Here is a 24,655-nt window from a genome sequence, read left to right on the forward strand (position 1 = left end):
GTCCTGGGAATTCTTGGCCATCGGGCTTCAGTTCATTACCAAGAATCTAGAAAGTGGGAAACTGGGAGTATATGTGGAACCCTGGCAGGACTATCAGACGTGGGTGTGACGAACACATAGAGCAAACTGTAGGGAACAGCAATGACAGCAGAAATGAGCTCAAGAGACGCCAAGCTTTGCTTCCGGAGAGAGAAAAGGAATGGAAACTTGAGACTGGGGCAGAACGAGAACTGTTAACATGGCTGCCACATTGGGCCAGAGGGTCTTTTTCTCTTCCAGAAATTTCTGATGTTCTTCTCCCCAATGTATTGATGACTCTGGAGGTTACATGGCCCAGTGTGCAAATGAGGGCCTAACTTGCATGCACAGTGACTGCTGCTGCATGTGCAATCGTGGAACCTGTGTGCACAAGTCGCCAATCAGGTGAATTTGCACGTGCAGTTACTCAGTGTGCGCACACAACTGCGGGACCAGTGCATGCAAATTAGACATGCAGGTGCACACACCTAACACATTTGAAACTCTGCACTGAATCTTGTGCTCACATTCATTTTGCTGATGTGCATTTTCCTAGGCTTTGTCTCGGGCTGCTTCCTTTGCTCTGCAGCTGTTTGTGCTGTGAAACCAGAAAGGGTGAAGGGCAATGAAAAGCTATTCTTAAGGCAAGTCTCAACACTGTTTGCACTGCTGAGAAGAATAGAGCTGCAGCTGCTTAGGCATTCTGCAAGTTGGAGCGAGGCCTGGGAAATTATTCCTAAGCCGCATTCCTCTTGGGAAGCGGGATTTATAAAGGAAGGGAATCAAGTACTTCAGCAATCTCTGTTTACCACACACCTTCCCCACTGGTGGGCTAAGGACACTCCACTGATTTGTAGCCTTTCCATTCTCTACAGCCACAGCCTTCCCACACCTGGGACAGGAAATATTTGGGACTTTCCTTTCCTTTCTCAGGACTGGAGGTGAAACTGCGGCATAATAAAGAGAAGGGCAAATGGAAGTGTCCTGGTTTGGGAAGGGAGATTAATAAGATTTTTTTTTTTTAAGGGTGGGCAGATGATGCTTCAAGTGGTCTGATCAGGCAGCCCAAATGTAACACATGAGATTTTGGATAGAGATGATGGAGGTCAAAGGCCACCAACTGTAATCTACGCAGCTGTGACCAGGAATGAAATGAAGTAGCCAAAATGAAATGAGGCTGTTTTGCTAATCCTCCATGCACAGGGTAACCCCAGAATTCCCCTCTAGTTGGTCCTAGATATGAACACACACATACACACCCACCAGCATCATCAACATTGGCAGGAAGTTTAACATTGCTGAGTGCTCGGAACTGGGTTCATACCACAGAACCCCACAGAGTAGGAGCACCAAGTCCTTCAGACCCCAATCTTTGGGAGCGCACTTTTGCACCCGCCCCACTTGCATGCATCTAGCCTGTAAGGCTCAAGAGGAAGGCAATGCTCAGACGTGCACTATGGATTTGTGCTTCAGATGAAACCCTCTTTGAGCAGCTCTAATGTAAGCTCTTCAGGGCAGGGTCCTATGTGCTTTGTACATGACAAGTGCAATGGGCCTCTGATCAGGGCAAGGGCTGTGCCTTCTTATACGTCTCCTACGGTGCCTGGTGCAGAGGGGCCCTGATCCTGATTGGGCTCCTGATCCAGATGGAGGCATCTGGCGGCTACTGTAAAACAAATACTATTTAACAGCAGCATGGAAACTATGTCTGTGGGACTAAGTCCCAGCCCCAGTGTGTGGGTACAAACTGACCCATGCACTCCGCTGTGCTGCATAACCGATTGCTTTTCAGAAGGGTGGGCAGCTGCAGGTCCCAGTAACTGCCATGCGATCAGAGCCCCTGAAAAGCAGGCCACTGGTGGGGCAGATTTGTGGAAAAGGTGAATAGTAAAGACGCCCCCCCACCCGGGATCCTGAGTGCACTGTATTCCCTTACGAGGGGGCTGTTACTGCCTAGCCCGCACACAGGTGCGTGGCAGGAGGATGGGGGTGGGGAGATTTTCTGCAGGAGCTGCAGACAGAACTGCAGGCCTTGAGCTCAGGGGAGGGGCATAGACACAGTTGCCTGCCTTTCGTGACTGTTGTTCTTTGAGATGTGTTGCTCGTGTCCATTCCATTCAAGGTGCGTACTGTTGTCGGAATTTTTTGCCTACGCGGGATCCGTAGGGCCGGCCGTGGTGCCCCCTGGAGTGCCGCGCTCGCATGCTGGTAGATGAGGCGCTGCTGGCCTCACGACCTCTCAGTTCCTTCTCACTGGCAAGGAGGGGCAGGGAAGCGGGTAATGGAAAGGACGTGAGCAACACGTCTCTGAGAACAACAGTTACGAAAGGCAGGTGGCCATTTTTTCTTCTGCGCGTGCTTGCTCATGTCGATTCCATTCCAGGTGACTCACAGGCGGCATTCATGGAGGCTCGGCGTTCACGGTCGTGCGGCTTGCAATACGGCTCTGCCGAAGCCAGCATCATCCCAGGCTTGCTGGGTCAGTGCGCAATGGGATGTGAATGGGTGGATGGACGACCAGGTCGCAGCCCTGCAGGCATCTTGAATCGGCACCTGGGCCGGGAAGGCTGCCGATGAGGCTTGCACCCTGGTTGAATGGGCGGGTACAATCGCTGACGGTGGCATTTTCCCCTGTTCATAGCAAAACCTGATGCAGGCGGTGATCCAAGAGGAGATTCTCTGAGTGGGCACAGGAAGGCCTTTCATCCTGTCTGCCACCGCAACGAAGAGCCGTTCTATGGAGAAAGCTGGCACCCTCCTGATGTCCAGAGAGTGTAATCTCGCTCCTCATCTGATTTAGGAGGTTTCGGGAAGAAGACCGGTAAGTACATGTCCTGGCTGGTATGAAGCTACTGTAAGCAACTATAGACCAAGTAGATAGTAGGAAAAATGATTGTCCACTTGCGAGGCAAGAGGAAGGCGCTCTGACAAACTGTCACGGCAGCAAGAAGAAACGGAGAGAGCATAGGGCAGGCAGGGCCGCCCAGAGGATTCAGGGGGCCTGGGGTCTTCGGCGGCGGGGGTCCTTCCGCTCCGGTTCTTCTGGGCGCTTCGCCGAAGATATGGAGTGGAAGGACCCCCCGCCGCCAAATTGCCGCTGAAGACCCGGAGCTGAAGAAGTGGAGACAGGTCTTTGGCGGCTGGTCCTTCCCTCCAGGTGTGTTCGGCGGCACTGAAGGACCCGCCCCTGAAAACTCTTGTGGGGGCCCCTGCGGGGCCAGGGGCAAATTGCCCCACTTGCCCCCCCCCGGTGGCCCTGGATACCAGCGCATGAGCGCGGCACTCTGGAGGCTGGCCCTATGGATACCGCTAAGGCAAAAAATTCTTATAACTGTGCACCTGGGTGCGCACATGCCTAGAATGGAATTGACATGAGCAAGCACTCGAAGCAGGAGGCCTGTTCTCACCTTTTACGCCTCAGGGTGCCCCACAGGGCCGGCCCAGGACTCCACCCCGAACCGGCCAGCTGCATGGGGGAGAGAGAGCTGTGTAGTACTGATAAACATCACCTCCTACAGGCCCATTCTGCCTCCGGATGTTCCCCTCCTCTGCCCGTACTGAGGTGCTATCAACTCCTGTCTGATTCAAGCCACTGCTGTGCACGTTTGAACGCTCAAATCCCAGCCCATGTGCTAACCACTGGGGGAGGCCACCGGTGCTCCACGGGGAGCTGAACCGGAGAAGCAGAGAGCCCAGGGAAGCAGCACAACCACTTCTGTTAAGGGAGAAGCCCCACTATCAACACAGACTCGTGTCACTTTTCAAGCCCCCAGCCACAGAGGACAAGACCCTCAAATGCCCGAGATCTAGCACCCAGCTCTTCCCTCAGCAGCATGAACCTGGCCCACTGCTGTTCACACACGAACCAGCATCAGACAATGCGCCACCAGCAGGACTGAACCACGAACGGGTTGCCACTGAGTGGAATCCATCCCTTCTGGGACTTGAACCGAGGAACAGGAGATCTAAAAGCAGCAGTAGCAGCTGCTCTACCATTTGAGCTTAAGGAGAAACCTCCCCTCCCCCATCAGCTGTCACGGAGAACAGCGCTGACCTACGTTTTCAGGCCTTAGCTGGGTGAGGCTCACACAGCTGCGGCGGATGTATGTCACTTACATATACCGTGCAATCAGAAACGGGCCACAAGCCAAAACTTAGATCCAAACAGCCCCCAAACTTTAGGAAAGTTCCCAGTTGGAACCCGGCTCTAAATTTCCACTCCCTCTCTCTAACAGACCAAATGGAACCCCCCAGATGCAAATGGAACCCCCAGATACAGGAGCCTTGGAGACCTGGCTTCAGATCCAGATTCTGTGGCTCAGGCCTATTTCAGACATGCCCATGTAATAGATATAAACAACTGCAATGCCCCCTGTCTAATCACAACCCATTCCACACTCGAGAAAGACCTCAGGTGAGACTGTACCGGACCATATGAGAGGAGCTCCCTAGTTAGTGGCTATACAGAAGATCCCATTTTGAATTGCACAGAGCTGGGCGAGACCCCCAAAGTGCTGAGAGTATCTGACAAAAGCTGCTTTAGTCTGTACATCTGGGACGTCACAAAACCGAAGTGTCCTCCTGCAATTCTATTAATGAAAAACGTGTGGCTGTCATTGAAAATTAAGGTCAAGGTGTTTCCAGTACTAAGGAGCCAGTCCTGCCTCCTCTTCTGCGGGGTGCACAGAACCCCGTGCAAACGGAAGCCCAACCGCTGGAACCCCAGACATGCTGCACAGCCCAGATCGGTGAGGTCTCCTAGGAGAGCACGACACTGTAGATTTGGAGCCAGGAGCCATTAGCCTTGAGTAGCTGCTCAGGTGCCATGAGAAGAGGACTCCTCCTTGGAGAGTCCTCGGAGCCTGGCCCGTTTACTTGGGCTGAGGGGAAGATTTTGGGCCTACGGGCTCAGTTCTTTAAAGGAGGTGGCTGTGGGTGCCCCTGCAAAAGCATGTGTACAGAAGCATGCACAAGACACGCAATCATGCTGTGTGACAGCCAATGTGCACAATCAGACCTGCGGGGTTTGAGGGTGCAGCAAGTGTGCATTGGGATCCATGTTTTTCAAGGCCTGGGCCTACACAATATCAACTGCATTTAAGTGTAATCTTGCTATTTGTACTGTATGTGCCATGATGCGGTAGGCGTTCTCCTCGTCTCTTTCCCCAGCCTTTCCTCTGTTCCTTTCAGCCATGCTTTCTGCTGTGTCAGCATCCTTATCTGAACATCTTCCAGCTGGTGTTTAATCTGTAACTATTCAAACAATTCTCACTGAGATTATGAAAAGCAGGTGCCTGAAATCAAGTTGCTAAAGTCCAGATTTAGGCTCCGAAATAAAGTGACCCGATTTCTCAAACGTGCTGAGTATCCAGCAGCGTCCACTGATGTCAATGGGAGCTGGGTGCTCAGCACGGTTGAGAAATCAGGTCACTTTATTTAGGAGCCTATGTACTGATTTAGAAGCATAACTGGATGTGCTCTTTTTGAAAATCCGAGGCCCTGTTATTTCTCACAGCCCTTCTTGCGCTGCGTTCCATTCCTGCAAGGGCACGGCAGAATGCGACTGTTGCTCCAGGACCTTTTAGCAAGTGGCAATAGGAGCACGGAACAATGACAGGACAGCGCCTCCCTGTGGGATACAGTTTAACAGCGTTTCGCCACCCTGGGAATAATAACCGTCAGTGCAAATGGCTTTCTGGTAATTACTGCTTTGATGACTCCGTTTGAAACAGGCAGCCCTACCGTTGAGCTCTGTCTGGCTAGAATATCACCAAAATGACTGCAAAATTTCAACTGCTCATCTTTTTCCTACTTTCTTTGTAATGCACTGAAAAGTTGTGAGGAAAGTTACTCCAGTTTGTCCTGTAGCAAAGGCTAGGGAGTCGCAGGCCTTCTGGCTACTAAGAAGCATTCTCTTCCTCTGGGGGATAAGGTCTGTACTTTGCGCTACTGACAACAAGATAAACAACAGAACAGATGACACCCAAAAGGCAAACAGGACCAGATGTGCCGGTTAATTAAATTTGTTCACTAATTGCTTTAAAATGTGGCCTAACAGTGTTCCGTAAACAATGGCCAAATGCAAGGGAGGGATTTTATCTTTAGGCCACAGTTTTCAGGGGCAAGTAGCGGAGGCTTTAGCCACACTTCCTTAGTAGTGCTACCAGGGGAAATGCACACATTTTAATTCAGCTGCCAAGATATATGGTGGGCACTTAAGCAAGGATTCCGCAGCGGAGTTGACATGACATCAGGAGTAGACGGCTCTATCTCTGCGGCAGTAATAATGTGTCACCGGAGAAGGACGTTAATTATTACTGAATGGCTCCTCAGAGCATGAAAAAATACTAAGAATCGAGGGGATGGAGGACAGGCTGTGAAATGCAGTGAAGCAAAGTGAAGGTCAAGGTTTTAATTGACTAAATAAGCAGAATTTTTTCCCCCTGAACGTAACCTTCCAAAATCCGCAATTGGGAACAAATGAGGGAAAAGCTACTTGGGCTTTGTTCCACTGGTAAGTGAAAAACGTGTTACAAAAATGCTCTGGTAAGCCTCCTTGTGATATGAACTGCAGCGAGCCCCATGTATTTATCAAGGAGCGAGGTAGCCTGGTTTTTGTCTCGAAGCCGATGGACTTTGGTCTGGGGAAGTTTCTCCTCCAGCCCAGAGCGAGGTGTTATGAGAATTTCAGCTCAGGGAAATATGAACGCAAAACAAGTGCGTTTGTTTAAAAGGGACTCCCAGTAATGACAAATTGGGAAGATGAACTGAGGTCAGTATGAGTTTCAGGGGATCAGAGGCTGCTCCCCTGGGCTGCGGCATGTTCCTCCCAAAGGGAGGGAGCTGAGAACAAGCCAAGAGAGGAGTGCATCCATCAAGCCACGGAGGTGTGACTATAAAGCATGACCTGTGATTGTCACTTGGTGCCAATCCAGTGCACCAAATTCAGGCTGGAGAGATCTCATTGGCCTAGTGAACAGAACTGGGTGACTAATTCATAGAGCACTTGGATGAATTTTGCCTCTTTCTCTGTTCGTGAACATCTTGCAATGTTCTCAAATGGATTAGTTATTGGAAGTTCTTCACCCTCTTGTGTCTTTGCAAGTCTTCAATATTCAAAAGTGGAGCTGGTTTGATCGGACAGATAGGTCATGCGGTTTGTTTCTGACCCATGACTGAATCAGCCTCACTCTTAGAATCAGCTGTCCGGGGTGAAGGCTCATGATGGCGAATTTGAAAGTCTCTTTCCACCAATCCTCCACAGCGTTTGCTCTTGTAGTGAATATTCCTGCCAGCAGAAAGCGAGCACAGAAAGGGGGAATTCAAAGAAATGTCCATGCATATTTTCTGCAGCAGTCACCCAGCTCTGTTGCTAACGGGCTATTTGAACCAATAGCTCAGTATCAATTTGATACAGTATTTTATATTGATGTACATTTTAAAAAAAAAGTCTGGAAAAGTTCTCAAAATCCAGAGGGTTTTTCTCCCCTTCAATCTGGCAATGGAGCTCAGATAATTTTGCAACTGCCCGGCCTTCAATTAAAAAAAATAAAACAAATGCCCCTCCTCCCCCCATATAAAAACTCTTCCCTGGGACTGGTTTCACTGAGCCTGATTTCCAGAGGTGCTGGGCACCTGCGCTCCAGCGGACGCTTGCTGGAATCACAAGTGCGCTGCACCTCTGACAGTCATGATCTTTTCCTCATGCCCCACAGGCATGTTTCTTGCCTCGCTGCGCGTTCTTTGCTACTTGTGAACGACAACGGCCAAACCAGACAAACGCCTTGTGCTACGGCAAACGCCCCACTACCTATGGTCACCACACCTGCCTATCCTAATGGTGGAGAAGAAACCACGCCCAATACACTGGCCAGGCCATGAAACCAACAGAACATGAGTTAAATGCTCGGATCCATGACATCTTTTGAAAGCAACAGGTGGGCTTCCGAGCTACAGCTCTCCCTTTGGGAATCCAGCAGTAGCATCATTCATAGAAACAAAGTGGACTTAACTGCAGCTCTTCCGGGTGGGTGCCACGGGGCACCAGCTTGCCTTACAAACCCCAAATCTTTCCTAAGGGCACGATGCTTTGGATCCTGGCTATAACCATGTTCTGCATCTGGCTTCGGGATTGCCATTTTCTAAGCCTCACCAGCTACTGCAACAGGTAGCCAAAGCCTATTCACTGGAGACACCTCTTCAACCCCACCCCTAGTTCATCACAACTAACAAGCCACAGGCTGAAGCACCGTTTGTGGGCGTGGTACGGACAGCGTCTAAAAGATCATTTTCTTCCCTCCCCGGCCCCACCCAAAAAGAAACCAATCCGGTTCCTATGCTGGCATTGCAATCCGACAAGCAATCCCAAATAAAAAGCCTTTACACCCTGCCTCTATTGCACTTTCCTCTTGCTCAAGCATCACCGGTTCAGCGCACAGAATCTGAAGGAAACGGTCAGCGGGGGCGGGGAGGGGTTCCTGCTTCGCAGAGGTTTGGCTGCATTATGTGACATGTCAGCGGAAGAGCTGTGCAGCCCGAGTGAACGCACAAGTGTGCACGTGTGTGTGTGTGTGTGTAGGGGAGTCCAGGGGTATGGGCGTGTGCACGCGGGTGATGGATGGACAACTGCAGTCTTTTCCTTTTTTCCAGTGTGAAACACGGTCCGTGATTTTGCTTAAAGTGGTTTTTGTTTTTAAAACAAAACGGATGAGCAGGGGGTGGGGGAGAGAAAACTGGGGGGGCCTCACCCCATTACCCTGGGCTGTAAACTAATCCTCAGAGAGTCTCTGAACCTCTTATTTCTCGGGCATCTTACTGGCTCCCCCTTTCCTGTTGGCGGGCAGCTTGGTGCCTCTCTCTCTCCCTTCGGGGCTGCAGTTGGACCTTTCCCAGTTCTCTGTGGCTTTCTTAAGATTAGTCTTTGCTGCCGTGCTCTCTTTGCCTTTCAGAGACGTTTCCGGGGGCCTTTCCTTGGGTTTTCTCCCCCTTTTCTTCCCACTTGTGCTTTTCGTTTTCTCCTCCTGGCTGGAGGAAATCTGGTCCCTGTTCTTTTTTTTCCGGGCAGCCTCTGAAGAGGTTCGGAACCAGTTCTGTGTCCAAAGGGAAAAGAACAGGACTGGTGGTTAGCGACCCTCCCAGGCCGGCGAGCACTGTCCCAGCCACCGCATTTACACCTTCCCCCTTTCCTTGTTATAGAGAACTCCTGTTTTCCCTCCTGGCCTCACTCTCACCGGGGAAAACGCCTGTATTCCCTACACACCCGGGAAACCCCCCCAGATTTCCCTCTCTTACCTCTCACTGGGAAATCCCCCTTATTCCACCCTCCTGCCCCTGTTCCTCCAGTTTCAACTTGCCAATGGGGTGCTGTGCAAAGTACATCTCCTGCCATAGCCTGAATGCTTCTCTTAGCTTCTGTCCACAGAGGCATTGACGTGTAATGATGGACGCGCGGGAAGGGGAAACAGGGAAGGGGGGAAATCTTTGTGGAAGCTTAAGTTTTGCAACTGCCACAAATTAGTTTTGTGTGTCCTGACTCAGCCCGGTGCCTACCCACTAGACCACACTGCCTCTCATAACAGGGCCCTGAGAGGCAAAGCTTTTCCTCCTATAGCTCAAACCATTTTTCCGTCGAAAGGGGAAAAAAAATCTGTCCAGGGTATTAAGGACAGAAGGAATGGTGCCCTCTGTGTGTGCTATACAGGTGTGGATTGGATCTCTCTTCACTTTAACATTTCTCTCCTCTTCTCCCCCAGCATCCCCCCAGTTTCTCTCTACTTTTCCTCACCTCCCAGGCTCCACTCCACTTTCCCCCCGCCTCTGTTTTCAGTTCTCTCTCTTCCCTTTCTCTCAGTCTCCCCTAAGCAGAACGGGAATCCAACAACCTTCAAATCAGAGTCAAGCTTTTCAGCCTGGGGGTGGGGTTGGAAGTGAGACTGAATGAGGTTGCCAATGCCCACCCTGAATACCAAGTGTGCAAAACAAGGCCATAGGAGTGCCGTGTTTCTGGACGTGCCAGATACTAGACTGGGTGCCCTGGGGCCTCAGATGAAGGTGAAACAGGTGGGACAGGGAGGGACGGCCAGAAAAGCAAAGAGACATAAGCTCATCCCCCATCTCTGCCTAAACTTTGCGAGCTCCAACGGGAGCTTCTAGTGGATACAGGTGAACCTTAGCAGGAAACAGCCTCAACCATGCCCCAGAGCCCCACTGCACCCCGCCCACTTCCTTACCTCTGAGTGAGTCTTGATGATATGGTACTTGACTCCACTTTCTGAGCTAAACTCCTTCTGGCAGAGAAGGCACCGGTACTTCCCAACAGAGTGGTCTCCCTGAAAGGCAAAGAGCAGCCTCCTGTATGCCAAAGCACGTTCAAACTTCAGGTGAGACTACAGCCTCCCTCTCTCCTCACAACCCAGAAGCCCCTTGGAAATCTCTAGGCATTGTCTGCAGAAAATGTCCTGATGTTTGGGCCCATGATGATGGGTCCAGGGCCACTCGAAGGCCACAAATGCCCCCTCAGCATCCAGAGCTCAAAGACTTTGTCTTCAAGGTAAAGGAGTAGATGTATTCCTAAAATACTGCATCCACGGTTATGTGGACACGCCATTGCTCCTGGAGCTGTAGGCCAGGAGCTTACCATGTAATCCGGCCCTTTATCTGTTACAGTGAGGGGGCTCCTTCTCCTCAGAAGGATCCAAAAGGAAGAGAAGTTTCCTTTGATACAAATGGAGGACAAATTTTGGGCATGGGTGCAGATGCATGCATATTCGCGTATCTCACTTGTGTGGGCAATTACTGCAAGAGTGCATGCAACCATGGTAAAGCTGCAAACATTATCCTGCTCAATGAGACATTTGTGCATGCAATTACCCACACCACACGTGTGCATCTGTGCACCTGCTTTGCACATGTACCTGAAAACCTGGGCCTACGCCCTGGAACACCCATGAAAAACATCAGGGAACATGATGCATAAGACTCGTTCCCTGGGGAAGCAAAGGAGAGAGGGGAGCTTTCACACAGAAACAGAGGCACATTTTCCTCCATAACGGTGTGGATTTTAATTGCCTGAAAGCCAGGAAATTCAAAGCTATGGTTCCCACGGCAACTGTAATTGTACCTGTGTATCAAGGCATAAAAGTAACTCCTTCTACAATAATACAAAATACCACATATGCACCCCACGGGGAATGAATGATGGTTTCTGTGGAAGCGAAAATGTGAATTTCCGGGTGTTCGCGCATTTAAAATCTCGACTGTAATATTACATTAACAGACCTTTATTTTTTCATTTAATATCGCTAGCTACACCATTTCTTTACTGTCAGCAAATTCAGGGATCATTAAGAACACCTACTGGGAGAGAAACTTCTAATTTATGATCATCGGGTCTTTCCTAATTTTGCCTTCATACTCTTGAACAGGCCATTAATTTGCTGGATTTTCATTATTAAGAGTCCTTGTGAAAATTAATGATTTTTTGACTCTGCCTCAGTCCACTGGCACAGAGGAGATAATACGTTCTCCATTGGCCAGGGAATTATATATTAGGCCCTCTGGGCAATGTATGGGCTCTGTGGGAATTTCTTCATAATTGGGTTCATGTTGTAAATGTTATGGCAGACAGGTCTTTCATTTCCTAGCTGTGTCTGCAGACAGGCAGGCCTGGTCAGCCCAGACTCCCACTTAGCACTTAACCCAGAAGTGAGCATGCAAAAATCACAGATCATTGATCCATATTGACCCTAGTGCAATGATTCTGCGTCAATTTGACCCTTCTGAATGAGCCATAAATATATTCTAAACACTCCACTGGGATTGCATGAAAGATGTAATTCAGTCCAGCTCCTTGGGTTTCATAAGAATTACTGTTGGTGTCTGCCAGACACCCCCCCTCACCCGCCCCACTGATTAGTAGAGAGGATTATTGGAGGTTTAAATCCTGCAGTCTTTTTTCCAGCAAAACTCCCTCTGAAGTCAATGCTACAGTAAGAGCTGAGACCCAGTTCCTCACACTAGTGCTGCCTTGTGTGTTTTGAGTTCTATAGCAGCCATGGGGCATAGTATCCTCCAACTATCCTCCAGAGCTGTCCTATGGCCTCCAGTCTGTGTGTGGGAGCCACACGTCCCCTGCCCTGCCTGTCCCACATTCAGCTACCAAACTACATCTCCACACAGTGGTAGAGGACACCTGCAGGCTGATTGCACAGGAATTCCCCATGCTTTCCCCATGCCAGGGAACTGCACTGAGTCTGTGTCCTTCCCTGCACAAGTTGGAGACCAGGGGTGGCTCCTGACTCAGGACTACATGATTTGATGTGTACCCAGGATGCTAGAGGCAAGCCTGTAGATTGCAGAATAAGGCACAAGAATTTGTGCATTTAGAAAAATACATGGGCAGTTGCTCGGTTGATTTGTGAGGGTGGTTACCACAGCTGTGCACTGAAATGACCAGCTAAGGATGTGAGAGATCATTTGTGCATTTGTTGCCTGTGCACTGCCATGGTAATTCAACCTACAATTAAGGGTGCAACTGCAGACATATTTTTTGCAAATGCACGCCTGCATGGTTTGGAGCAGTCTGTTGGCTTTGCTGTGAAGGGGCCTCTTTTTCTGGCAAGCAGGGTGATTTTGTAATTGATCCAAACAACAGTTAAAATCTCATGCATATGCTATTTTATTTTGTGAAAACTCTGCTTTTTGTGCAGGATTTCTGCATATGATTTTCTAAATTCTCTCATTAGTGTTCTAGTTAAGGCTAGAGGGGAGAGGGCTGTGTATGTTTTCAATAATCAGCAGGTATGAATTTGGCCCACAGGAACTGAAGAGTTGCCTTCTGGAATCTACTACATACACTGTGATTTAGAGCTGGAAGGATTTCAGGAGATAAAAAGTTTTACAAGTTCTTTCTCGGTTCCAATTCCATGGTTCTGCACTGAGTCGCCCTTTCTTGCTGTGGGCCAATGTTCCTGGAGTTAATTTAAACTGGAAGCACTATTGCTATATCTATCGGGTGTAATAGCTCTCATGTTTCACTCCAGTGGAGGTCAGATACTTACCTAGATAGATAATGTGACTATGTGGCCATTTTCCTGCCCTTGGTTCTGTTCTTTATATGACACACCGTATTTCTATAGGCTGGGATTTCCAAAGTGGATGAGTGGAGTTAGGCGCCCAAGTCAATAGGAGTTAGGTGTCTAATTCCTTTAGCACCTTCCTCTTTAGCACTGAACGACGGGTTATTTTGTATTTACTGTACTGTGTGTTAAGTGTCAGAATCCTGCTAGACGGTTAGGATGAGAATCACGCTGTCTAAGGAGGGGCCGAAGTGAGGACACCAGAGGCATTTAAGCCCAGTGCTTGACAAACTAGCTGGCACGTTAAGGCGTTTCTCTCTACGCCCTGCTGACCATGAGGGTGGGGTCTGTACCTGCCTGAATAAGGTGGCATGGCGGATGGCATTGAGGATGTGCTGTATCAGGCTCGATACATGGCAGATACACAGCAGGGTTCCCCATCTCCATGGGTGTGTGGCAGGGCTGTCACCACGGCTGTTCGGCATCAGCACTGCACTGACTGGTTGATGGATAAGCTTGTGAAGGCAGCTGTTGTGGAGCTGAACCCTGTTCTGCTTTGAGATCTTCAGTAGGCCAAGGACATTGTCTTATTGGCTCAGGTTGGTGAGTCGCTGCAGCTGAGGGCTGGTCTAACTGGGCAAGAAGCAACACGTGCTGGTCTGGTTATTAAGCCAGATAAGTTCCAGGCCACTACCATCAAGCAGCGTCCAACTCCAGATTGCAACCAGCTCAGTATTAACCTGTGCGGCCGGTGTATTGAACTGGTGGCAGCTGTCAAATACTTGGGCAGCCTTGTAGGCCGTGCTGGAAGATGCTCAAAAGATGCGGATATGTTTCCAGCAGCCGCTGCTGCCGGCTTTCAGGTCCTTCGGCAGCCTCTGTGGGGGCGTCATGACATCATGTTTGCTACACAGCCGCTGCTCTACAGAACACAGTGACACCAACTCCGTTGCAGTGAAGTGAAACGTGGGTGCGGAGGGAAGCTGATGAACACCAGACTGATGTTTTCAATTTTCGTCCGCTTTGTCAGCTGCTTCATATTAAGTGGCAGGACAAGATCAGAAAGGTGAACCCAGCAACTGCCTCCATCAGCACTGGCTTGGTTTCGGCAGCTCGCCTGGTATGGACGTATTATTAAAATGGAAGACCAACCAATTCCAAAGCGTGCACACCAAGGGATGCTGCTATGTGGCCGGTGATCATATGGGCGTCCAAGGCTTTGGTGGCGTGACAAGATGGCTAGTGATGCACACAAACTGAATATACAACCCGACCGCCTTAAGCCCCTTGCCAGAGATCAAGCGGGGTGGGGCTCAATCTCCAAGGAGGCCACGCCCCTTTGGGACTTGCCATGATGACGATGACGTAGTAGCAGGCTAGGGGAGGGATCGTGACGGCATGAATTCAGTGGCCAGGCAGGAATGCCGGGGGAAAGCGGCAGACCAGACCCTGCGCTGCGGCTGTGAGTACATCCCCGAGGCGGGAGTAGGCTATGCCGGTCCCACACTCTGTCCCAACTCAGCTGGTGAATTTTGGCTCCCCATCCCCAGCACACTTGGATGAAAGGGTTAACGAATCGACTGCTGCCATCTCTGGGCAGTGGGTACGGTCCAGGGGACTTGGTGAGACGTGGAGCTTTTTACTTCCTGTTCCAATCCGGCAGAGGCTGGGAGACACTGAAAGCGGCCAGCATCACAAGGCGGACTGTGTGAAAGGCGCTGGTGCTCTCCATCCAGCTCACAGATGGCAGGTGACAATACAGGACCTTGCACCCAAGAATGGGTGCAATTCCCCCTGCACTGGCCCTGTACAAGGACTGTGGGCCCGTCCAGGGTACAGGGAGTGCCTGGCCTCCTGCTGGACCACTGCAGAGGATGACCTTCACCCAGCCGGCTCTACCTGGCAACCAAGGCCCCTGATTTCAGTCAGCATGAGACGGGCACGCCTCTCCTCACCCCTAGAGGTGGCTCCTTGAGGGCTGTGTTAAAGCGAGTGCGTGGGGCAGCGTTGAAATATTTGCATTAGCACAGCCTGCGTGGGAGCTGAGCAGAGGGTTTGGCCTCCCAGTGGCATCAACCTTTCCCAAGGACCCAATGCGATAAATAGTTTTTAAAACACGCTCTGAATTACTTTCTATCGGGGGCATCTGGCCCATTTCCCCCTAACGAGCGGGAGGAGAAGGAGAGAGAAGACCGCCTGCCCTAAACAGAAATAGCGGCAGAAAGCCTAGACCCATTTTCAGATGGACTTACCTTGTTGCAGTTAGTCAGGTGGGCTTTCAGGCCAGAAACGCTGGAGTAGATGGCTTCACAGCTCTGCAGAAAGAAACGAAGAGGCAGAGAGGGCTAGCAACTTGCTTCCTGTCTTTCTATATTTCATGGACGGCCGCCCACCGTACCCAGGAGGCTGTCTTCGATTGCCAGCCCTGGATAATCAGCATGAGGTTAATTTTCTGTGGGATGCACAGGGATCAAGCCACACATTTCCTATTAGTGCTAATGGGAGTCATGTGGCTATGTTCCTCTGCACCAAGGCTGAAAAATTTATCCCTAAATGTCTCTGTGAAAAATGTACCTTTTCTAGCCGTTAGAAGGCCCTGCAGAGCTCCCGGAGTTCTTACAGCAGCAGCAGAAGATCCAGGCAGAAAGGCTAATTACCCAGGCAGTAGCATAATCAGCTGACGTTCTGAGCAACGTCTTTTCAAAGTGCGTGTATATGACATTAATTAGCTAACGCGTCTCACCCTGCTAACATCCTGGTTTTAAAATTCCCATTAGCAGGGCTTTGTTCCAGATTATAAATCAATGGCCCAGTGAAATGGGGGCAGTTCACATCCAGAGGAAGGTCAGGCAAGGCCTGAGTTTCAAAAGAGGTTAGATGCAGAAGTGCACCCACAAAATGCACGCCCCTAATCTACAGGGGAAATTACGGTGGCCATGCATGCACAATAGGGTATTTTTGCGTGCAAACAGCTAATCTTCGCTCTTTGCACACTCAGTTACTTGAGTTGCACAATCAGTTACTATAGTCACATCTAACAGAGTAAAAATCAGACCTTGACTTGCTTTAATAAGGGACAGTCTAGGGAAATGTGGGTCCTGTACAAAAAGAAACTCCCTGGATCAAAACCTGCAGTCTTTATTTAGGCAAAACTCCCCATGACTTCAAAAAGCAGCTCCCATAACCCAGATCCTGCAATCCTTAGGAAGGTCCCTCCGAGCCGCTGGTTTAGCTCAACAAGCAGAGCTCTCCCCTTAGAACAATGAGCCCCAGATTCCCAGTTCTGCTTTCTAGCCTCTTGCTGGTAATTATGTCCATCAGTATTATAATGAGTACCCCAGGAGTGCACAGTGATTGGACATGCTTCAAATAGTCATCAAGGCAACTAACAGGAAAACGAGAACAAAGAAATATCAGTGGGCCAAATCCTGAAGTCTTTATTCAGGCCAAGCTCCATTAACTTCCCTGGGAGTGTTACCTAAGTATGGGCTGAATAAAAACCTGAGCAAGCATCTCCGTGTTCAGTTCAGGGGTTTTCCCACTGAGAATTCCCTCCTTCTACTGAAGATTCCAGCTGTGTGTTTTCTTTTGAAAATCACACCCGTGATACGTACAGAGAACCTCCTTACGTTATTGGGGCAGTTGATGTGTCCTTTCTCCTTCACTTCATTTTTCCAGGTTTCCAACAGCCTCGGATTTAACTTCGGAAGCCCCGGCCGGGTGTAATTTAGCTGCCAAACAATGGAACATTATTAGCAGAGCTGTACCAGCCCTGTGGGCCGTTGAATGGGTTCCCCCCCGCCGTGAAGAGGTGAATCAGGGCTGAACAATGAGTTTGGAGGTTTCAGCTAAGGCCTTCATAGCTACGTCACCCTCAGCACGGAACATACAGAACGCAATCCAGCGTGAGAGTCGGTCTCCGGTCTGGAGTGGCCAGGGATTGGGAATGAAAGTGAGGCTGGTTAAGGTACATGACAGAGTCGCGTGGGAGAAATTGTCACCACTACAACTGGTGCCAGCCAGTGCTATCTGAAGCAGCTGTTTTCTGAAGACAGAAACTTAGCTGACCTGGAGTCGGATCTCCCATTGACTTCAGTGGGGGTAGTACTGGGCCCAACATTTCCACTGCTTTGTGCTAAAGATGCCCCTATAGCAATTGCTGCACTTCCTAACCAATTAACAAACAACACTCTATTGTTGGCAGAGGGTGTGATGTCTAACTTTCAACAGCCTATATGGCTTCCATCCACGGATTAACAGGACTATTCCATTAAACAATGAAAGACTCTGTCTCTGTCCGCTCTCTTTTTTGGCTTGGGCTCTCATTCCAAGTGCTTTTAATTACAGCTTTGTTAGTAACTTTGGGGCTTCGTGTAAGGGACCAAACCTTCAAATGGACCTCACTGTGGACTCCATTTCTGTATGCACAGCACTGCACACACAATCACGTCCATGGGCAATTTCTGTGCTGTACTCTTGCACGTGCATCTGGTGGCTTACGTTTTCAGGAAAATGTACACACAACTGCATGCTTACTTTGCATGCTGTGTTGTGGTAACTGCACGCATAAATGGGGACTGACATAGTCTAACTGGCTAGCTGCATATGGAGCTACTGCTGTTGCATTTATGCATGCATTTTTGTGTGTGGAACTGCAGACAGTTTTCTGAAAATTTAGACTGATGGATTTTGTATGTGTAAATTCTACCATCTGTGCTCACAAGTGATAATGCATAAATTAACTGTGCTTGCAAAAGAACAGGACTTGTTTTGAAAGTGTTCCCCAAAGGAATTCAAGATCACATTTTCCAATAGAATTGGGAGTTGACAGTCTACATTTCTTTCCCATCTGTGACTTTTCTGAACATGCTGAATTTGCCTTCTTGCCTTCTTCTACCTGGGATGGGGCGACATGCTCCCCTTCTGGCAATCTGCTCTGAAACATGGCACTCGCTGAGAAAGGGGATGCCAGTGTCCCACCAAGGTCAGATGACTTTAATGACCCAAGAGGTCTGTCCTCAAACACGGGGCTTTCATTGCCAATCAAATGTAACTGAAAAATGAAAGAGCCACATCTCAGAACAGACCACTGAGCAACCTCCACGTGCTCAGCTCTGTCCAGGAGAAACATGGTGCTTTTGAAAAGGCCATAACTGGCAGCCAGATGGAGCCAACAAAGATTCCTGACAGGAATCTTTGCTTGGAGCTGTGTGGGGATGCCAGACCTGAGTGGGGAGGAGCACACAAAGCAATGCCCACTGCCCTTGAAATCCTTTCAGTCATTGGTGCCTACAGCTGGGCAGCAAAGGGTCCCACCCCCTTAATTAAAACTTAAAAAAAAAATCAATAAATAACACAAACGAACGCTAATAGCAACTGGATATGGAGCCAGCAACTGCCCATCCCCACAGCCTCACAAGGGGCGCCGAGATTCCAGCATCTCTCGTCACTCCAGCTTCCCAGCTCCAGAGAGAAATCAGTGTCACAATAACTAGCTAAGCCCATGTCTCCCCAGAGCACTGTGGTTCTAGAGACGTCAGCATCATCTTCATGTCTGTATTAAGAAGGAGCCTCAGGCATGGAATATTTTTATTTTTTCCATTTATTTTCTCAAACGGCCTGTAAATAAAAATCTTCATGGCCAAATCATTAAACAGCTACAACTGTATTTGGCTAAGGCCCATCATCATTTCAGGAGAATAACAGGGGGTGGGAGGATGGAGTGGGGTGAGAAGGCGTTTTGACTGACAGTTGTATTTAATTAGCTTTCATATTTCAATCCTCTCCCTCTAGACAGCTCTCCTTCCCTAAAATACCCCATAGCAAATCAAAACCACACTTACTGCCCAAGCTAGAGCCAGCAAATTGCAAATCAAGCTGGCTTTATGAGTCAGAGAGGTTCTTAGCATAAGACACTGTTCTCTGATCACATGCTGTCTCTCTAGAGCAAAAACTCTGGGAGGAAGAGGAGACAGTTACTTGGCAATTCACCTTTGGAGATGTAGGTTCAAAGCTAGTTTGGGTTACAAGCGTAATGAGTTTGTGAGTCTCAGCCTAGATCTTCAATTAATAGGCTTTTGTGCAGAGCACAGAACCCTGTTTTTTGAGATGGGCTGGAACCAGCATCCTGTGTCCTAAACTCATTCCTGCCTCCACCTTCGGTTTGTTGGAAAATCCAAACCCAGATTTAATTTTGCTCTCTTGCTTTATAATAGGCCAAGACAAATGTCCATATCTAATCCGGCCTGATTTTGGAGGTGTTGGAAATCTAGATCCCGGTCTGGATTTCACAGCTTGAGCCCAGGTCTAAACTCATCATAGTTCTTCGTTCAGCCAAAAGCCAGAACTGGAACTTGGCTGCTGCCTATTAGTGGATGCGTGGAGGGGTCTTGAGGCGTGTTTCCTCCTTTACACCAGCAGCTTTGCTAGCGAATTTCAGCCTCAATCGGTGTGAGAACGTCACTCACCGTCCTCCAAAGAGATGCCAGTGGGACAATGGTGCGGATACATGCTCACAAGAGGTTAGGGCAAGACCAACCAACTCATTACACATGTGATCTCAGCTAGGATTTGAGCCTCCAGTTCCAGGAGTGAACAGGGCTTGTTCACCGAACGCTAGGCCTAGGGTTGCCAACCCTCCAGCATTGCCTGGGAGTCTCCAGGAATTAAAGATGAATCGTTAATTAACAATTATGTCATGGGATGAAACCTCCAGGAATACGTCCAACCAAAATTAGCACCCCTTGGTAGGCCACCCACCCCTGCCTGAAAGCCACAATCTTTATAATAACTAATCAATCAAGACATTGATGCAGCCAGAGAGCGCTCACCAGAACAGGCCATAGCACTCAGCCATTTCTTTGCAGGCGCAAAGAACTAGCAAAACCACAAAAGCAAATCACAGTTTAGCTCCCAAAAGGCCACAACAGAGACCTGAGAAAAACAGGGCTAGGATGGCAGAGTCCCTGCCTGAGATAAGGCACATTAAATCTAGGACAGGGGAGTCGCTCTGGGCTTCCTGCACAGAGAATTGCTTCTCCAAATAAAATCGGTCCACAGAGGGAGGGCACCAAACCATGAAACAGATCTTCTGTCACCTTGCCTCTTTAGAAGTGTGTCCTTGTGCTCCAGAGGGGTAGCACTGTGCGATTTCTTTCCTCCAAAGCGTTGAGGTACGTGCACACATCACTCCAGAGCCTGGAGCTGGAGTGAATGAAGTCTGAGATCTGAGTGATGCCCCATCCTGGAAATGTTAGATTCATTAAGTCCCAGTAATGTCAGAGGAGGTTCAAGGAGAAATCTGTACAGTGTCTTCCTTGGCTTTTCCCAGAACGTGCCCTCAAAGCGTGACATATCCAGCAGCCACCTAGCATGGAACACGTCATCCGTTTCAGTTTAACCAGAGTCATATAAAGATTGTGGTCAAGAAAACAAGGCTCCAGTCGATATTTAGAAACATGGGTTTGCTTAGCACAGAGAGGAACATGTTGTTAAAGTGCATTAATTTTGGAGGAATCGTTTTTCTCTAATGCCGTAGAGCCTGGGTTATGAGGAGCTTGTTAAATTGTCTCAGAGCCATTATAACAACCCCCATCTACAGGATCTGAATTTAGGGTCTCAGCTCTATAGCAGCCCACCACTACTTGAGCTACAGGAGAACTTCAATCAGCTGGTAGTTGTAGAAGTTTGTTATCTTCTGTGGGGGAGTCCAGTCACTAGAAGGGAATGTGGCACACACTGAGCAAGCAGTAGACCTGGGTTATGAATGTAAAGAGAGGTACATCCATTTAAGAAACTTTCCACTGGGGCTTGCAGCTAACAAATTGTCAGCTGGGGGAATTGACAGAACTGAATTGTTCCTCTAAGGGATAAAGAGGCTGCAGTGAGTTATTTTGCAATTGTGACGTACCAAACTACTCCCAGGATTTAAACTTTGTTCCCAGGACTATCAACGCTGCCCTGAAAGGGGTAGAGATGGGAGGTGTTCCCTTTTTCATGGGCATTTTTCCTCCAAATGCTGTGAAAGTGGTGGCTAATAGACTGGGAATTCTGAGAGGCCGAGGACTGAGGGGTCACTTTCTAAAGTAGATGGCAAGTATCTGGTGCTGGCCTTTAGGAAAGAGCATAAGGCCTTAGGCATCGAAAATTGGGGGGCACCTAATTCCCTTATAACCCTTGAAAATGGCAGCCTTGTCTACACTACAGAGGATTTACTGTTGTAGCTACAGCAACCCTTCCCCAGTGGAGATGCAGTTTATCCCCCAGGACAGCTCAGACCACTTTCCCAAACAAAATAAGCTACATGAGCAAAAGGACTTTTTTTTGCTGGTATGAATGTGCCTACCCTAGGGCTTTTTTCACCCTCCTGACTGACTTAGCAATGCCAGCAAAACTTTTAAGTTTAGACCAGGGCTGAGAGAAGTGAGCCAGTTTGGTGGGGGAAAAGGCAATTCTGAAAGAAAGAAGGAAAAAAAAAAGAAAAGAAAAGAAAAGCAAGCAAAGCAATGCAGAGCTTAGCAGTGTATTTTAAAGTCAGCAAAACTCCTATCAGCAGCTCAGCGAAGACCCTCCTGCCTCTTTCGTGGCTGTTTATTTTGCCAGTGAATAGGGCGTATGATGAATTACTTTTTGAAAAGATGAGTTGTCAAGGCAACGAGGCCCTGTTTGCAACACACTCAAGGCTTTCTGAGAAAAAATTCATCTTTGTGATATCGACCCTACCTAAAAGTCAAGTCCATAACAATCCCCTGGATACATCAGCTTGCAGTCAGACTTCTTGAGATCAAGGACCCTTCTCTGGAGCCCAGAATCTGCATTAAGGCCCTTTAACCATATTTTTTAGACAAAGTATTAACTAGAAGTGACTTTCCCACAAGAGGCTGACATCAGTGTTTTGGGCTAAGAACATGGGGGAAGATGTAACTCCTCTTTATGGGGAATACTCAGCGTTCACGCATTCCTGGGAATGACCTCTCTTTTAGAAATCATAGCACTCAGAGACTGAAATTCAGAACAATCAGAAAAGGATTTCACAGAGCTGCAGCCTGGTAAAAGGCCCAGGGCCCTGTATATAAAATAAAACACACTCCCCCACCCCAAAATACAAAACAAAAAAACACCAAAGAGGGAGTGGGACTCTGGCAGGAATACGGTGGAGCGGGGCCCAATGGAACACCTTCAGAATTCAAACCCAGATCTGAATTTGACAGCTGGTCCCCGGACGCAATGATGAACCCCCTCAAGGCTCCTGATCCCCAAAGTCTGGGAAAGCCTCAATCCAGATTCAAACCCATTTCTTGTGGAACAGGGGTCTGATCATGCTAGCGGCTGAGCACCGTCTATGTGGCACTAAGAGCCATCACTTTCCACTGACGTCTAAGGGAGCTGAGGATACTCAGCGTTTTACAGGAGGAGGTTCTAACTATCGCTTTAAATGTACCAATAAATGCCCTTTCCCCTTTGAGGCTTGTTGAAAAATTAGTTTGGTTTCTTAACAAAGGGCTGTGGCTCGTGTCCCTGGTTACAATCAGACAAGGGAAAATATTAATAAAATCTAAACAAATGAAAATGTCTTAAAAAAAAAAAAGGAACATTATTTCTAGGGGAAGTTCCTCCCATTCTTAATATTTATTTGTACAGAACCTAGCACACTGAAGTCTTGGTCCATGACTGGGACTCCGAGGTTCTATGGCAACACAAATCATCATCACGAGTCAAAGCAAAGCAATACGAGGAGAGCAGGGAAACTCAGCTGGGCAGCAGAGACAAGTGATTGCTAACACGATCCTTACAGAACGTGAAAGCCCATATGTGAGCAAGTGATTCACAGTGAGCTGAATGGCTCTTTCGCCAGCTAATTCAAGCAATGGTCAGAAATGGAGCTGGCAAAAAAAAATCCATTTTTAATTTCAGCAAAAAAAAAAAAAATCAGTTTTTCAGTGAAAATATTTGAAACAAAACAGAACGTTTGTTTCAAAAATTTTTTCTTTGGTTGAAAAATGCTTTCCCAAAGCACTTTGATGTTGGCAAAACGGAATTTTTCAATAACAAAAGATTTCAACCCGCTCTAGCAATCAGGCTTCCGGCACAGCTCAGCTCTAAAACAGACTGTGAAAACAAAAGGCATCATGGTGCATTGTTCATTGCCTCTCAGTGATGCCCGGATGTCACCTGCTCAGGGAGCGAGAAGGAAGATGTTTTTTCTAACTGCCCACTCTGCCCATGCAGGCTGGGATCTGAGAGTCAGGCTGGGTTCTTTGGGGCTTATGCATCGCAAATGAGGATACATTCTGCAGTCAGAACTTACTGAACAATTCTGTTGAAAACATGACAGCCAGAATGGATTAGAACAGACAGGCAGAGTCTACTGAAATGACACTGGATTCAGGAAGCTTGGCTGTTATTGCGAGCCGTGTCACTCATATTCCTCAGTCGGTCACTTCACCGCTCTCTGTGTCTGTTTCTCCCCGTCTTTTGTCCGTCTTTTCTGTTTAGATGATAAGGACTTTGGGACAGGGAGTGTCTCACTATATGTATGTACAGTGAAGAGCACGGTGGGGCCTCGAGGCTACTGTAATCAAAATCATAATGACCAGAATCCCACTCACTCTGCCGTGACTGTATCAGCTCTGCAATGCTGAGCAGGAAGAAAACCTTACGAGTCACTATTGTTAGCGGGATGACAAGAGGGAACCATTTTCAGAGTCACTTTTCAGAGCAGAAGCCCACTTTCGGGGAATTCACAGATGCAGAGGGCTAGCACAGGCCTAAACAACTCCCACCTAAGCCCTCAAAACAGGGCTGGAATGGCACATATGCCTCTGCACAGGGATGATTTAAGAGCGTTTGATAAAACGTGCAAGCACATCAAGCAAGCTAGGAAGGCCAGAGTCGAACTGCAAGGACACCTGCCTTGCTTAGTTCTTTACTCAGGAAGCAGGTTCACCGCTGGCAGAAGGGCATGCAGACTGGCTGTGCTGACTACCCCTCAGACTGCTGAGCCATCAAACCGAAAGACCGAAGAGCTCCTTTTCTTCTCTTTGTTCTTAAATGAGCTTTACAATTTGATTCGAGTAACTGCCTGCTGCGGCTCAGGATGAGGAAAATGTCTCTCCCGGGGAGGGTCATCTGGGAGCTTTCGCAGGTATTGCATCCCCAGGGATCTGGGACAGGATGTTCGATTTAATTGCATGTGACTTTTAATTTTGTGGAGTACTGCAAAGCAGCCCGGGAACTCCAGTGCACTGTCAAGATCCTGCAGCACTGGGATAAATTCTTGTCATCGGCGAGAGGGTTCTGTGCTTCGGCCCTGAGAGATGAAAGTGGCCAGGTTTTTCATGCAAACTGCAAGAGGCGTTGCACTGGCTCAGAGCTGGGTATATATAATCCTTTCGGTCTTCAAGGACTCTGGGAAAGAAGCTTCTCCCAGTGGCCAAGGGAAGAGAACTGGAAGGAAGTGGATCGTATCTGAGACTTTCATGCCCTTTGGCAGCACAACGAGGAGGAGGATGGAACTGCAAGACCTGATCCCCAATCACCATGTCCTTCTTAGAGTACGTTTA

General features: G+C 48.6%; 1 protein-coding gene across 3 annotated transcripts in view; it reads right to left on the reverse strand.

The window, feature by feature from the left end:
* Positions 1-3,090: 3,090 nt before the first annotated feature.
* The window catches only part of ZNF512B (zinc finger protein 512B), a 65,241-nt gene continuing 43,676 nt past the window's right edge, over positions 3,091-24,655 (reverse strand). For 2 of the 3 annotated variants that reach the window (XM_073308968.1, XM_073308967.1), the window contains 4 exons: positions 16,724-16,825; positions 15,347-15,409; positions 10,248-10,346; positions 3,091-9,107 (listed from right to left, as the gene is read on the reverse strand). In XM_073308968.1, the coding sequence (XP_073165069.1) occupies positions 8,814-9,107; positions 10,248-10,346; positions 15,347-15,409; positions 16,724-16,825 (558 nt within the window). In that variant the 3' untranslated portion in view covers positions 3,091-8,813. Of the gene's footprint in view, positions 9,108-10,247; positions 10,347-15,346; positions 15,410-16,723; positions 16,826-20,075; positions 20,461-24,655 lie in introns of those variants that run through there. The other variant, XM_073308969.1, reaches the window with a different exon arrangement.

This window comes from Lepidochelys kempii, chromosome 13 (genome assembly GCF_965140265.1).
Source record: "Lepidochelys kempii isolate rLepKem1 chromosome 13, rLepKem1.hap2, whole genome shotgun sequence".
In the NCBI taxonomy this organism is placed as follows: domain Eukaryota; kingdom Metazoa; phylum Chordata; order Testudines; family Cheloniidae; genus Lepidochelys; species Lepidochelys kempii.